This window comes from Entelurus aequoreus, linkage group LG12 (genome assembly GCF_033978785.1).
Source record: "Entelurus aequoreus isolate RoL-2023_Sb linkage group LG12, RoL_Eaeq_v1.1, whole genome shotgun sequence".
NCBI classification, from domain to species: Eukaryota; Metazoa; Chordata; class Actinopteri; order Syngnathiformes; family Syngnathidae; genus Entelurus; species Entelurus aequoreus.
Window position 1 is genome coordinate 10,518,777 of NC_084742.1, and position 15,569 is coordinate 10,534,345.

General features: G+C 43.7%; 1 protein-coding gene across 1 annotated transcript; it reads left to right on the forward strand.

The window, feature by feature from the left end:
* The first annotated feature begins 7,857 nt into the window (after positions 1-7,857).
* On the forward strand, positions 7,858-15,361 carry kcnd2 (potassium voltage-gated channel, Shal-related subfamily, member 2). The gene is made up of 6 exons (XM_062066735.1): positions 7,858-8,960; positions 11,553-11,715; positions 11,786-11,875; positions 13,769-13,858; positions 13,934-14,127; positions 15,205-15,361. The coding sequence occupies exons 1-6, from the start codon at positions 7,858-7,860 to the stop codon at positions 15,359-15,361; spliced, it is 1,797 nt and encodes a 598-aa protein (XP_061922719.1).
* The last annotated feature ends 208 nt before the right edge of the window (positions 15,362-15,569 follow it).

Here is a 15,569-nt window from a genome sequence, read left to right on the forward strand (position 1 = left end):
CCTTTGTAGATAGGGTTCAATAAGAATAAAGTCATGATATAATCACATATATTACTTTGCTTTTGATCTATACGTCACAATTTCGTATTTATACTGTCTCTCACCTCTCACCCAAAGTCTGCTGGGATAGGCTCCAGCTCACTTTTGACCCTAACGAGGACAAGCGGTATAGAAAAAGTATGGAATGGATGTTATTATAAAAAGTATACATGATAAATATTAACCTTATTTTTTGTGGTGGTTTGTGTTAAATGTTGTGTTTGGAGTGCGCCCTTACTCATTGCATTACGGTACCTATTGTGTTGTGCTGTATGTTCTATATGTTTACGGTACGTACACAGGATGTGACATCATTACGCTCTTTTTGTGAGACGCGCCATTTTCAGCCGCTACTTGAAATAAATATGCCATTAGGCTAAAGATTAAGAGTATTACTTTATTCTCCGATACGTGTGGACACTGTGCACTGAAACGTGACAGGTTATGGGCCCAGGAAGAGTTGGAGGAAGTTTAACGTGACGGATTAACACGGAGCTTCTGTGGACAACTTGGAGATAAAGTGAGTAAAGCTCGGAAGAAGTTTTTCGCGACGCAATACGCGAGATGGTTAACAGAATGGCGACACCAGCCCCGCAACTTCTTTTTGATGGATCAGATGAAAAATATGACCTGTGGGAAACAAGATTTTTAGGTCATCTACACATTCTAAAATTAAAAGAGGCGATCCTGAATGCGCCATCTGGCAATGAAGAAGCTCAAGCTGAACATAGGAGGAAGAATACTGACTGTTATGCTGAACTGATCAGACTCATTGATGACAAAAGCTTATCCTTAATAAGACACGAGACTGCAGATGATGGCAGACAAGCCCTGAAAATACTGAGAGAACACTACTCCGGAAAAAGTAAGCCGAGGATCATCAATCTGTACACATCACTCACCAAGCTACACATGGGAGAAGGTGAGAATGTTACAGACTACATTATAAGAGCAGAGAACATTATCATGGCCCTAAAAGACGCTGGTGAAACCATGAGTGACGGACTAAATGTAGCCATGGTGATAAATGGGCTACCAGAATCCTTCAAGCCCCTAGCAGTCCATGTAACACAAAATGAAGATACAGTTACATTTGCAGACTTTAAAAGGAGACTAAGAGTTTATGAAGAGAGCGAGAAAATGAAGAAGACAGAATCTACAGACAATGTGATGAAGACCCATGTAAAACAGGGCAGAGGTCCACCAAGGGCACAAGCTGGCAATAGAAAAGATGAAGATGCCAACGTGACGTGCTACAGATGTGGAATAAAGGGGCACAAAGCAAGAAAGTGTTCCAGAAAAGTATGGTGTGGATACTGCAAAAGTAATACACACGAAGAGTCGCTGTGCAAGAAAAAGGGGGAACGAGATGGCGCGAGAAAGGTCGTGGAGGAACGAGACAGCGACCGAGAGGACCATTTCTTCAAGGCAAACGACGCAAGGAATGAGAGACCACCAGGCAACGTGAAGATGAAAGGCATTATGGTCGACGGAGGAGCAACATCACATATTGTGAATGACATAGAAAAGTTTAAAAGCTTCGATGACACGTTTCAACCTGACTCTCATTCAGTGGAGCTAGCAGACGGAACCAAATGCAGTGGAATAGCACAGAGAAGAGGAACAGCGACCATCTGTCTGCAGGACAGCGCTGGACGACAGCACAGAGCACAACTGAGGGATGCTCTGTACATGCCCACATATCCACATGACATATTTTCCGTGGCGCGTGCCACAAATGGAGGAGCGACGATCACCTTCGAGAAAGGGGACAATCGCATGGTCACAAGGGACGGTAGCAGGTTTGACATACACGAAAGTGGTAATCTGTATTACTTGCCTACTGTTCAAACTGATATTGATCTATGTAAAGTGTGTCATGATGTACAAACATGGCATGAAATTTTAGGCCATTGTAATTATGAAGATGTGCAAAAATTACAAGGTGTAGTGAGAGGCATGGAGATAAAAGGGAGTGCGGCTAAACCAGCACAATTATGTGAAGTGTGCACAAAAGGAAAATTTACCCAGACGAGAAACAAGGAGCCTGACAGGAGGGCTAAGAAACCCTTGGAGCTAGTCCACACTGACCTAGCCGGTCCCATGCAAACGCCTAGCATTGATGGTCACAAATATGCACAAATATTTACTGATGACTATTCTGGTACCATGATGGTGTACTTTCTAAGGTCTAAAAGTGATGCAGTGCTCGCAACAGAACGGTTTTTAGCTGACGTAGCACCATACGGTGAGGTTCGGTGCATCAGATCAGATAATGGTTCTGAGTATACAAGCAAAGAGTTCCAGGCACTGTTAATAAGGAATAGGATTAGACATGAAACGTCTGCACCCTATTCACCACACCAAAATGGCACGGCCGAGAGAGGGTGGAGAACCCTTTATGAGATGGGCAGATGCTTACTGCTAGAAAGTAACTTACCAAATAAGCTGTGGAACTACGCAGTACAGACGGCGGCCTATGTACGGAACAGATGCTACTCTAGGCGTACACAGAAAACACCATACGAGTTGTTCGCAGGGAAAGAACCAAACATTTCCAAAATGCAAAAATTTGGATCAGTGTGCTATGCTTACCAGCAACAAGCCAAGGGCAAGCTAGACTCTAGGTGTGAGCAGGGTGTTTTTGTGGGTTACGGTAAAAACAGCCCAGCCTACCTAGTGTACTACCCAGAACAAGAGAAAGTTCAGAAACATAGATTGGTAAAATTCACAACCAAAACTGCAACAGAAAAAGAAACACAAACATGTGAGTCATACATGGGGTACGGTGATGTACAACCCAGGGTTAATGAAAGAGAAATTTGTGTTGATGATGACAAGGTTGAAAATGTACCAGATCAAGGTTTACAGGGTGTTTCTGAGACTTTACCTGAACAGACTGAACGCACACAGCCAGGTAGAGTCACTGACACTGTAAACAGAAGGAACCCATCGCGAACCAGGAGGAGGCCGGTTCACTTACAGGAGTTTGAGACTGAGGATACAATGGACAAATTTGTAACATGCGTGGACTCTTGCTACAGAGCAGTATGTGACATTCCTCAAACCTACAAGGAAGCGATAATGTCAAACAAATCAAGGCAGTGGAAAAATGCTATGGATGATGAGGTGAAGTCACTGGAGGAAAACGACACCTTTAGCCTCACCCATTTACCACCGGGCAAACAGGCAGTGGGGGGAAAATGGGTCTATGCCCTCAAGAGTGACATTGACGGAACAGATAAATACAAAGCGAGGTTCGTAGCGAAAGGCTACAGTCAGAAAAAGGGAACTGACTACAAAGAGACATTTTCACCCACAGCAGACATGACAAGTGTGAGGGTGATCATGCAAAAGGCGGCACAAGAGGAGCTAGTGCTGCACCAGCTTGATGTAAAGACTGCTTATCTTCACGCCCCGATCGATTGCGAGATTTATATCGAACAACCAGAAGGCTATGAGAAAGAATCAGTCACAGGTGAAAAGCTAGTGTGTAAATTGCACAAGTCTCTCTATGGTTTGAAACAGTCCGGTAGAAATTGGAATGCAATGTTGCACACATGTCTAACTGAGAATGGTTTTGTACAAAATTCTGCTGATCATTGTGTGTACTCACGAGAGGAGCATTATGAGAAAGTGATTTTACTTGTATGGGTAGACGATCTCATCATAGCATCTAAAAACAATGGTGTACTCAACAGTGTGAAAATGATGCTCACTGAAAGATTCAAAATGAAGGATCTAGGAAAATTGAAACATTTTCTGGGAATAGATTTTGACCAAACAAATGGTAAAGTCACAATGTCTCAAGAGAGATATGTTCACAAAATCTTAGAGAGATTTGAAATGCAAAATTGCAAGTCCAGAGAGACTCCATGTGAACCAAAACTAGAGTACACTGGTGATGCAGACAAAATGACAGATCAAAGAAGGTTCAGGGAGGCTGTTGGAAGCCTAATCTACTTGTCCACATGCACACGTCCAGACATAAGTTTTGTGGTCAGTAAATTATCCCAATACTTTGCTGAGCCAACAGTCGAACACTGGAACACAGTAAAACATGTGTTTAGATACCTCAAAGGTACAGCAGAAAACAAGTTATGTTTCAAAGGAAATAAAACTGAAAAACTGGGATTGAGAGTGTACAGTGATGCTGACTGGGCGTCAGATGTGTCTGACAGGAGAAGCACATCAGGTTATTGTGCTAGTCTAAGCGAAGGTAGCTCTCTAATCTCATGGAAAACAAGAAAACAAGCTACTGTTGCTTTATCTACATGTGAGGCAGAGTACATGTCTTTGGCATCAGCCATTCAAGAATGTATCTACCTAGGACAGCTACTCAGAGGCATTGACAAATACCCTTATACACAAACAAAGGTATTTGAAGATAATCAAGGCACTATTGCACTAGCCAAAAACCCAGTGAACAGGCAACGGTGTAAACACATAGATATCAAATACCATTTCATAAGGGAAACTATAAAAAGTGGCAGAGTGATTTTGGAGTACTGTCCTACTGAAAATATGATTGCCGATGTTCTGACAAAGCCAGCCACCAAGATGAAGCTAAAAAGGTTCAAACAGGACATGTTTGGCACTTAGAAGTGCAGTGTGTTTTTCTGTTTATTGGGGAAGGGACAACATGTGATCCCTATTTTCTTTTCTTGCATTGTAATTTTTTTTTCTCAAGGTAACCAATTGAGTTAATGGCGAGTGGGGGTGTTAAATGTTGTGTTTGGAGTGCGCCCTTACTCATTGCATTACGGTACCTATTGTGTTGTGCTGTATGTTCTATATGTTTACGGTACGTACACAGGATGTGACATCATTACGCTCTTTTTGTGAGACGCGCCATTTTCAGCCGCTACTTGAAATAAATATGCCATTAGGCTAAAGATTAAGAGTATTACTTTATTCTCCGATACGTGTGGACACTGTGCACTGAAACGTGACAGTTTGAAATGACAAAAAAGGAAATGCATGGTCATGGAGAAGATGTTGGTTGCCAAGACAATCACTATTCTTTTATTCATGCTGTCATTTGTGTTGGTGGACCTCACCTGGAAACGTATCAATAAGTTAATCACCGCACAACACCTCCACGTAGTCCTCTCCTCGTTCCCCTGGTCTACTCTTCGTCCTAGTCCTGCTTGACCTCTTCTAGTCCCCCAGGTCCACTCTTAGCCCTTGTCCTTTCCTAGTGCCCCTGGTCCACTCCTAGCCCTGCTAGTCCTCTTTCAGTCTACTTGGCCCACTTTAGCCCTATTCCTCTTCTAGTCCACCTGGTATACTCTTCATCTTGGTCCTGCTACTCTTCTTCCAGTTCCCCAGGTCAACTCATAGTCATAGTCCTGCGAGTCCTCTTCTAGTCTCCCGGGTCCACTCTCAGTCTAATCCTCTCCGAGTCCCCCTGGTCCACTCAAAGCCTAGCCCTCTTCCAGTCTACTTTGTCCACTTTAACCCTATTCCTATCCTAGTCCCCCTGGTCCACTTTTCATGTTGGTCCTGCTACTCTTCTTCTAGTTCTCCAGGTCCACTCTTAGTCCTAGTCCTGCTAGTTCTCTTCTAGTCTCCTGGGTCCATTCTTAGTCCTAGTCTTGCTAGTCCGCTTCTAGCCTACTTGGTCCACTCTTAGTCTTAGCTCTCTCCTAGTCCCCTTGGACCACTCTTTGTCCTAGTGCGCTCCTAGTCCCTCTGGTCCACTCTTCATCCTAGTCCTGCTAGACCTCTTCTAGTCTACTTGGTCCACTCTTCATCTTAGTCCTGCTAGACCTTTTCTAGTCTACTTGGTCCCCTCTTCGTCATAGTCCTGCTAGTCCTCTTTTAGTCTACTTGGTCCACCCTTAGTCTTATCCCTGTCCTAGTCCCCCTGGTCCACACTTTGTCTTAGTCCCGCTATTCCTCTTTTAGTTCCCCGGGTCCACTCTTAGTCACAATCCTGCTAGTCCTCTTCCAGTCTACTCTGTCCACTCTTAGTCCTATTCCTGTCCTAGTCCCCCTGGTCCACTCTTCGTCTTAATCCTGCTACTCCTCTTCTAATTCCCCGAGTCCATTCTTAGTCTGAGTTCTGCTCGTCCTCATCTAGTCTCTGGGGCCCACTCTTAGTCCTAGTCCTGCTAGTTCTCTTTTAGTCTACCAGGTCCACTCTTAGCCCTATTCCTTTCCTAGTCCCCCTGGTCCACTCCTAGTCATAGCCCTGCTAGTCCTCTTCTAGTCTACTTGGTCCACCTTTAGTCCGTCCTAGTCCTCTACTTGTGCCCCTGGTCCACTCTTCGTCTTAGTCCTGCTAGTCCTCTTCTAGTCCCCCTGACCCACACTTAGTCCTAACCGTGACATTCCTCTTAGTCTACTTGGTCCACTCTTAGTCCTAGACCTGCTAGTTCTCTCATAGTCTACTTGGTCCACTTTTAGTTCGTCCTATTCCTCTCCTAGTGCTCCTGGTCCACTCTTTGTCTTAGTCCTGCTAATCCTCTTCCAGTCCCCCTGATCCACACTTAGTCCTAACCCTGATAGTCCTCTTAGTCTACTTGGTCCACTCTTAGTCATTGTCCTCTCCTAGTCCCCCTGGTCCACTCTTAGTCCTAGCACTGATAGTCCAACTTTTAGTCTACCGGTCCACTCTTAGTCCTTGTCCTCTCCTAGTCTCCCTAGTCCACTCTTCGTCCTATAGTCCTGCTAGTCCTCTTCCAGTCCACTTGGTCATCTCTTAAGGCTCCTTTGTTTTGTGTAGCTTCTTTTCTTCTTGGGCTTGAGGCGTTCATGTGACTAAGAATAGAAGCGGAATAAAAGAGGTCTCCTCTGGGAGGTGGGGTCAATGGAGGATGGTAGGGCATGTCATCACATCAGCAGAAAAATAATAACCATTTTAATAATAATAACGAGTAATATTTATTTAGCGATTTTTTTATGTGTGACTCAAAGCGTGTTACACTGAGAACCAAAAAGAAAAAAGATTGGCTGGGGATCAATCAATCGCTCATCAATATTGATGACAACTTTTTGGTCACATGACCCCGCACACGGCAGAGTGTGAAAACTGATCCAACAGCACTTCAAGGTGCACGCTCAGCACGTGTGCAACATGTACATGCTCACATGGACAACAATGACTTATTACTGAACTATTTCAAGTCACCGTAAAGCACGTTAGCATACTAGCATGCTAAGTGACACCTTTTAAAAGTACTTAAAAAAAGTATAAATTGACTTTTGACCTTATCAGCTTCAAATTAACCTTTGACCTCTAACACCTGTCTTAGCTATGTTAGCTTATTGTAGAGATCGATGCTGGTGTGTGCGTGCGTGTGCATGTGTGTGTGCGTGTGTGTGTGTGTGTGTGTGTGTGTGTGTGTGTGTGTGTGTGTGGAGAGGGAGTAATAATCTGTTGTCACTGCTTCTTTTTGTTCACTAATATACAAACAGAGTGACGCCTCCTGTTTTGTAATCAAGATGAGCACACACATACACACACACACACACACACACACACACACACACACACATGCACACACAGGCAAGTCAACGTGTTGAACACACATACCCACGCAAACACACACGGAGGAGGAGAGCGGTCCGAGGGAGGAGTTACAGGCTATGGGGGAGGTCCGTGTGGCATCACCTGTTTGACACAACAAGCCAGCTGCTTGACTTCCCGCCATCAGAGTAGCGCCTCATCAGAAAGAGGAAACACGACCTTTGACATGCACCAAGCTCGTGCATGAAAGCTTCCTCAGCCTCCTGAAGAGCGCAGGTTTCTCCTCAGCGGTAACCCTCCACTGTCCAACCTCCAGGCGGTCCGTCTGGTCTGGAGTGTCTGGGATGGCCGCGGTTGCGGCTGCGTGGCTGCCGCTGGCCCGCGCAGCTGCCGTGGGATGGATTCCGGTGGCCAGTACGCCAATGCCGGAAGCCCCGCAAGAACCGCAGCGCGGCAAAGGCGGCATAGTTGTGATCAATGTGAGCGGGATCAGATTCCAGACTTGGCGAGACACGTTGGAGCGCTACCCTGACACCCTGCTGGGCAGCTCTGAGAGGGACTTCTTCTTCCAGGAGGAGCGTGACGAGTTCTTTTTCGACCGAGACCCGGACTTGTTCCGACACATCCTCAACTTCTACCGGACGGGGAGGATGCACTTCCCTCGCCAGGAGTGCATCTCGGCCTTTGACGAAGAGCTCACCTTCTTCGGCATCATTCCGGAAGTAATCGGGGACTGCTGCTACGAGGACTACAAGGACCGGCGCAGGGAGAACCAGGAGCAGATTCAGGATGACGAAGAAAGGGACACGAGCCACGAGCAGGTCTTGCCGGACATGAACTTCCGGGAGTCCATGTGGCGCGCCTTCGAGAACCCGCACTCGTCCACCACGGCGCTGGTCTTGTACTACGTCACAGGCTTCTTCATTGCCGTGTCCGTGCTCGCCAACGTGGTGGAGACGGTACCGTGTGGCGCCAGCGTCAAGGCCCTGCCGTGCGGGGAACGCTTTGCTTTGGCCTTCTTCTGCCTGGACACGGCGTGCGTGATGATCTTCACGATGGAGTACGTGCTACGCCTAGTGGCCGCGCCCTGCCGCTTTAAGTTCGTCAAGAGCGTCATGTCGCTCATCGACGTGGTGGCCATCATGCCCTACTACATCGGCCTCGTCATGCCCGACAACGAGAACGTGAGCGGCGCCTTTGTCACGCTGCGCGTCTTCCGCGTCTTCCGAATCTTCAAGTTTTCGCGCCACTCGGCGGGCCTGCGCATCCTGGGATACACGTTGAAGAGCTGCGCCTCCGAGTTGGGCTTCCTCCTCTTCACGCTCACCATGGCCATCATCATCTTCGCCACCGTCATGTTCTACGCCGAGAAAACCTCCAAAGCTTCCGCCTTCACCTCCATACCTGCGGCCTTCTGGTACACCATCGTCACCATGACTACGCTGGGGTACGTGATTCTCATCCGATCATCAAGCATGCGTGTGTGTATCATGTTTCTGTGACACACCTGCAGATAGGCATCCACATGCATTTATTATTTAGTCACATGACACGTGCTGCTAAGACACGATCTCCGTGAACACACACACACACACTATGCTGATGGGCTCATTAAAATGGCTGTTAGCGGCGGTTTTAATTGGCTTTTTGATGATAATAAAGACTTTTGTGACGTCACCAACATTTCAAAGTTAACTTTGTTTCCATGGCGACATGGTCAGCACTCCGCCGCACAAACTTACGGGTAAGAACGGCGTGATGTCAGGTGTGCTCAGATGTCATCTGGCCAGGCCTCAACTGACACGCCAACGTGTGAGCGCTCGTCTCCACACGCCGCCATTACATCACAGTGTGCACATGGTATCACATGACTCGTGGGATGGTCAAAGATGGTTGGCCGTATCCTGCTGCAAACACTAATCTTTTTTTTTTTTTTCTTCCTGTCCAGCTACTCAGGCAAATCATATTGTTGATGGAGATGCCCATATCGGCTGTACAGATTTACTTGACAAAAGAGAAGTGTGGGATATTTCTCTTGTTGCCTTATTTGTATTTGACTTTATTAAATGGATTTATATTATTATTTGGTGCAGCCGGGCCGGAGCAGGAGGGGATAGAGAGAGGAAAAAAAGGAAGACAGCGGGGGAAATTGCGGGGACAAGAGGGGGATAAGACCAAGAGACAACAACAACAACAACAACAAACACAAAATAACAATACCAACAACAACAACAGAACAGCATCAGCGAATAGGATATGTACAAATATGATGGTTAAAAGTGATAGCCAAGAAGCACTTCGTGAAATAAATATTAACAACACAAAAATGACAATGAGCATTATTACACTACAAATGGAGCAATACAATACCAATAGAAATAGCACTTTTGATAATGAATAATAACAATAATTGCCTCTATTATCAACAATACAATTGTTTCAAATGCAACAACACATATGTGTAATGATAACTTAAAAAACAAAAGAAGGCAGATAAATGGAGGGGAAGAAAAAGAAACAAACTGTATTAACCTTATAGATTATTCTAGTAACAATAGGTTAAGCTATGTGTGCCATGTGTTACCCAGTTTCCCCTAGGGCAACAACGTTAATATATGTTTGATGAAACGTGATTATATGCATTAGTGTATGTATGCGTATGTGCTTGCATATGTACAGTATGTGTATATGTATGTTTGTACAGTGAATGTATATGTACAGTATATGTGTATGTTTGTACAGTTAATGTATATGTACAGTATGTGTATATGTATGTTTGTACAGTCAATGTATATGTACAGTATGTGTATATGTATGTTTGTACAGTGAATGTATATGTACAATATGTGTATATGTATGTTTGTACAGTCAATGTATATGTACAGTATGTGTATATGTATGTTTGTACAGTGAATGTGTATGTACAGTATGTGTATATGTATGTTTGTACAGTCAATGTGTATGTACAGTATGTGTATATGTATGTTTGTACAGTGAATGTATATGTACAGTATGTGTATATGTGTGTTTGTACAGTGAATGTATATGTACAGTATGTGTGTATACGTATGTTTGTACAGTGAATGTATATGTACAGTATGTGTATATGTATGTTTGTACAGTCAATGTGTATGTACAGTATGTGTATATGTGTGTTTGTACACTGAATGTATATGTACAGTATGTGTATATGTATGTTTGTACAGTCAATGTGTATGTACAGTATGTGTATATGTATGTTTGTACAGTGAATGTATATGTACAGTATGTGTGTATACGTATGTTTGTACAGTCAATGTATATGTACAGTATGTGTACATGTCGCAAACACTAATCTAGGCCCGTTTGCACGTTTCCATATTCTAAAAGAGCACGACAAAGGACGCGCATCTCGGCCCTCAGGCGTCCTGACATCATGTGACAGTAAACACGCTTTCTCATTGGTCGATCACATGACCTTTTGAGCCATCTAAACAAATGTTGATCACAACAAAGACGATGAAACAGCGAAGCATGTCTTTTAAAAAGCAATAATCTAACATTTTTGTTTGACATCCTGTCTTCAAAATAAAAGCACATCCTTTTTTGAATAGGACTTTATTTTGGTGACAGGCTCGTGCACAGGTGTGATACACAGTGAGCGAGTAAAAAGGTGCACAGACGCTTGAAAGTTGGCACACTAGGGGTCAAAGTTCACAACCTCAGTGACATGGCCTCATTTTGCTGTTGTGTTCAAGTACATGCTCCTGGGGTCAAAGGTCATATCTGTCTTCAAACCCCTCACACACGCACACTGCGAGGTTGAAGTGTCTGTAGTAGAAATACATGTTTGTTATTCATGTCACGTGGAATCCACCATCAGCACTAATGTTAAGTAAAGCATCATCAAGCTGCTTGGTGGACATTCTGTCTTCAGCTGCTGGAGAACTTGAAAGGAGGAGAAGAGCTTTGACGCCTCCGTGTGGACGCAAAAAAGAAGCGCAAGCTTTGCTGTCAAACGACTCTGAACGTCCTCACTGACCTCTCACCTCCGCCGCAGGTACGGCGACATGGTTCCAAACACCATCATGGGTAAGATCGTGGGGTCCATCTGCTCGCTGAGCGGCGTCCTGGTCATCGCGCTGCCCGTGCCCGTCATCGTGTCCAACTTCAGCCGCATCTACCTCCAAAGCCAGCGCGCTGAGAAGAGGCGGGCGCAGAAGGTGAGTGATAGCTCAGCTTAGCTTCCACGTGAGAGCGCCTCCTAGAACGTGTGCACGTGTTCGCCCGCAGAAAACTCGTCTGGCCAGAATTTCTGCGGGAAAGAACGCCGGAGCCAACGCTTACTTGCGCTACAAACGGCTGACAGACGCCGACCCAGAGGTAACACGAGTGTCGCTGGCGTTAGTTCTTTCTGGTGGTGGATGTTCCCTATTGCTGTAGGGTAGATGCTGATTGGCTCTTATTTTTACTTCCACTCAGACAATAAGCAAAGGCGGCCATCTTGGTTGTAGAAATGTTCTAAGGCAGGGGTGTCCAAACTTTTTGACTTGGGTTGGTTGATTGGGAGTACGAGTATGTGAAAATTTGCCCCCATTCCTTGTTTACGACCTCCTTAAAGTTTTTTTTTAATCAATCAGAAATATCAAGCAGTCTGGAGTTAATTGTGGAGAGAGTGTTTTGCATTTTTCCCATAATGGATTTAAATGGGCGTAGTTAAAAAAATTTTAATGCTGATTGGACGTTTTTTTTAAATAATATCCACAAATTTAAAATGAGCAGGTTGTGTTATGTGGGACCTTGTTTGTTGAATTTTTATGCTGGTGGAATTTTTTTTTCTGCACCATGACTGGGGAGGGGTGTTTGGATTGGGTCATATAAGTAATTTATGTGCAATACAATTTTGTGGATGGACAATTCAATTCAAATCAACTTTATTTATAAAGCACATTTAAAATTTACCCAAGGGATAGCTAAAGTGCTGGATAATAGGCAGGTTAAACGATAACACAAGAAAAACGAGCAAACACAACACAGAGCACGATAAAAAATAAATAAAAAAATTAAAAATTAAAAAATAAATAAATGAAAAAAAATTAAAAAATAAAACCTAGAAACAGGTTCACAGCAGGTGCATTATGGGACGCCATAGCAGGATGGAGATCTCAGAGTGGTAAAGGCCATGGAATAAAAGTGTGTTTTCAAGAGCGATTTAAAAACAGGAAGAGAGGAGGCCTGTCTAACACTCAAAGGTAAGTTGTTTCAGAGTTTGGGAGCAGCAGTGGCGAAAGCTCTGTCACCTCTAAGCTTCAGCCTTGTGTCAGGGACCGTCAACAGCAACTGATCGGCTGATCTTAGGGATCGGGGGGCATGATTAATTACTCAAGATCAGGTCCTGACAAAAACGGTTTCACTTTCGCTATTTGGCGTAGTTGATAAAAGCTTTTTTGAACGACGCTGCTGATTTGTTTTTCAAACTTAAAATCAGAGTCGAACTTTACCCCCAGGTTTGTGACACAGTCGCTGAGATACGGGGACAGAGTGCCGAGGTCAACGTTGGGGGAGGGAGAGAGCGACTTGGACCGAACAACATAACTTCTGTCTTGTTTTCATTTAGGCTCAGGAAGTTAACTGAAAGCCAGGCTTTGATGTCGTGCAGGCAGTCCATGACCGTGTTGTTTTGTGCCATGGGAAAGTAGATCTGGCAGTCATCAGCATAAAAATGAAATGCAATACTGTGCTTCCTGAAAACAGAACCAAGGGGGAGAAGGTAAAGCGCAAATAAAAGAGGGCCATGGATTGAGCCCTGGGGGACCCCATGTGGAAGAGGAGCTGTGGAAGACATAAAGCTGTCTATTTTTACACTAAAACTCCTGTCAGTCAGGTACGACCGGAACCAGTTGAGGTTAATGGTCACTGACTTGAGTTGCCATCCCTTCAATCGCAGCTGACAGGCCATTGCTAAATTGTAAATGAAACTGTCCCCAGATAAAATGTTTCATTGGCCTCATGCTGTCTAGCGGGCCAAAGTGATGACACTGGTGAGTCGTTGCTGTAGTTAGGACACCCCTGTTCTAAGGGTCCTGACTGGATGAAGTAGATCATGGTGGTCAAAACTAATCTGTGACCAAAGGAATGTGGCCTTTCTTGTTCTGGTCTTTTTATTGGCACGCTGTCATTACAACCAACGACACTGTTTGTAGATCTTCTTCTGCGTGGACCGTCCATAAGAAAACCATGTGAAGGTTGATCTAAGGTTTCTTTTTTCTATTGGAGGCGTCCAAGCAGGCGGGGGAGGCGCTGGTGTGCAAGGCCAACATGGAGGTGCAGCGCCATCACCTCCTGCACTGCCTGGAGAAGACAACGGTTAGCTCACGTGAATGCCCACGTGCACGTTTACGGTATCTTCAAAGGTCCTCACTTTCTGTTCTTGGGCTTTAGAACCACGACTTTGTGGACCCAAAGACGATGGAGTCGAGCCGCTCTGAGGGGAAGCCGCTGAGGAAGGTGTCTTTGTCCTCCTCCTCCTCGCCTAACACCTTCACTTCCTGCTGGGCCCGCAAGACCTTTGACCTCCACAGCTCCAACAGCAGCCATCTGCTGGACGTCCGTGTGGAGCCACATTTGACCTACAGGTGGGTAAAAGTGCCACGGGCAGTAATCATTATTTATTAATTTCTTTATTATCGTGATTTAGCATTTTTATTATTTTTGTAATTATTATTATCATCATTATATTTACAGTATTATTTAATTATTATGTTTAATTTTTGTTGTGTTATTATTTAATGAATTGTTATGTATTTATTATGTTTGATCATAATTGTTACTGTCTAATTAGTTATTATCATGTTTTGTCATCGCTTGTGAATTGTTTAAATATCATGTATCATCATGTTTTAATATTGTTTTAGTTAATGATTTATTTTATATTTTTTGATTATGTTCAATCATAATTGTTTTTATTATGTTTTATAACCATGTAATAATTGTTTAATATCATTAATATATTTTGCTCCATGATTGTTTATGCAGTTTTTTGTTATGCTGTATATTATTTCATTAATATGTTTGATCCTAATTTTTACCATTGTTTTTTTTTTTACCATTTGTTTATTGAGTTTTTTACGACATGTACAATTAACAGTGATACAGCAAACATGTCAAATGTTTCCCCCACCCCAAACAAGTCACCCACAAAAAAAAGACAAAAAAAGCATAGGATGAACATGAAGCTATGAACAACTGCACCCTAACCCTGGCCCTAACCCTAACCCTTATAGGTTCCCCTAGTGTCCAAATAACTCTAAATTAAGTCTTTGTTACTTTAATAAGCAACTAATTAATGGTGAATATGTTCCCCATACTAAAGTGTTACCTTATTCTGTTATTTTTTTATCATAATTGTTATTATCAATAGATATGTTATTTTCATAATTTTTTTTCATTATTTATTTATTTTTTTAAATATTAGTGTTTTGTGCTTATTTAATGTTAAAATGTTTGATCATAATTGTTCTTATTGATTTATTATATAAGTCATGTCTTTGATATGATTATTGTTAATACTGCATGAATGTTAAACCCACAAATACAGTATTTTATTATCATAATAATTATTATTAGTTCATGTTGATGTTTTGAGCACTAATATTTTCACGTTTGTCTGCATGTGGTTTAAATGTCACAAGTTTGTTATCTTTTCTCTGCAGTCGTTCCAGATTGAACGCCAAATTCCAGGAAGCCCTCCCGCTAAAATGCGGGAGGCCGTCCATCAACAGCCTGACTCCGCTCAGCAGTACACACGAAAGCAACTCTGACGCAGACCTTTACCGGACGGACGCGGCCGTGCACGTTTCTGAGCTTTGAACGTTCAAGGACGGATGCTGGCGCACCGTAAGGTTTGGACTGAATTGCTAGCTTAGCTAATGGCATGCTTCCAAATAGTAGCCTACATGCTAATTAGCTTAGCACTTACAGTATAGGTTGTCAACTCTGTCAGAGACATTTGATAATCTGGCCTGCGCTTGATCCCACGACCACACCACCCCTCTAGGATTGACAGTCAAGCCAGCTA

What these genes read in the sequence shown, in the direction of transcription:
- kcnd2 (XM_062066735.1), top strand. Translation starts at nt 7,858, where the DNA reads ATGGCCGCGGTTGCGGCTGCGTGGCTGCCGCTGGCCCGCGCAGCTGCC. An exon ending in AGAAGAGGCGGGCGCAGAAG is followed by an intron (nt 11,716 to 11,785) that starts GTGAGTGATAGC and finishes GTTCGCCCGCAG; the next exon opens with AAAACTCGTCTGGCCAGAAT. An exon ending in GAGCCACATTTGACCTACAG is followed by an intron (nt 14,128 to 15,204) that starts GTGGGTAAAAGT and finishes TTTTCTCTGCAG; the next exon opens with TCGTTCCAGATTGAACGCCA.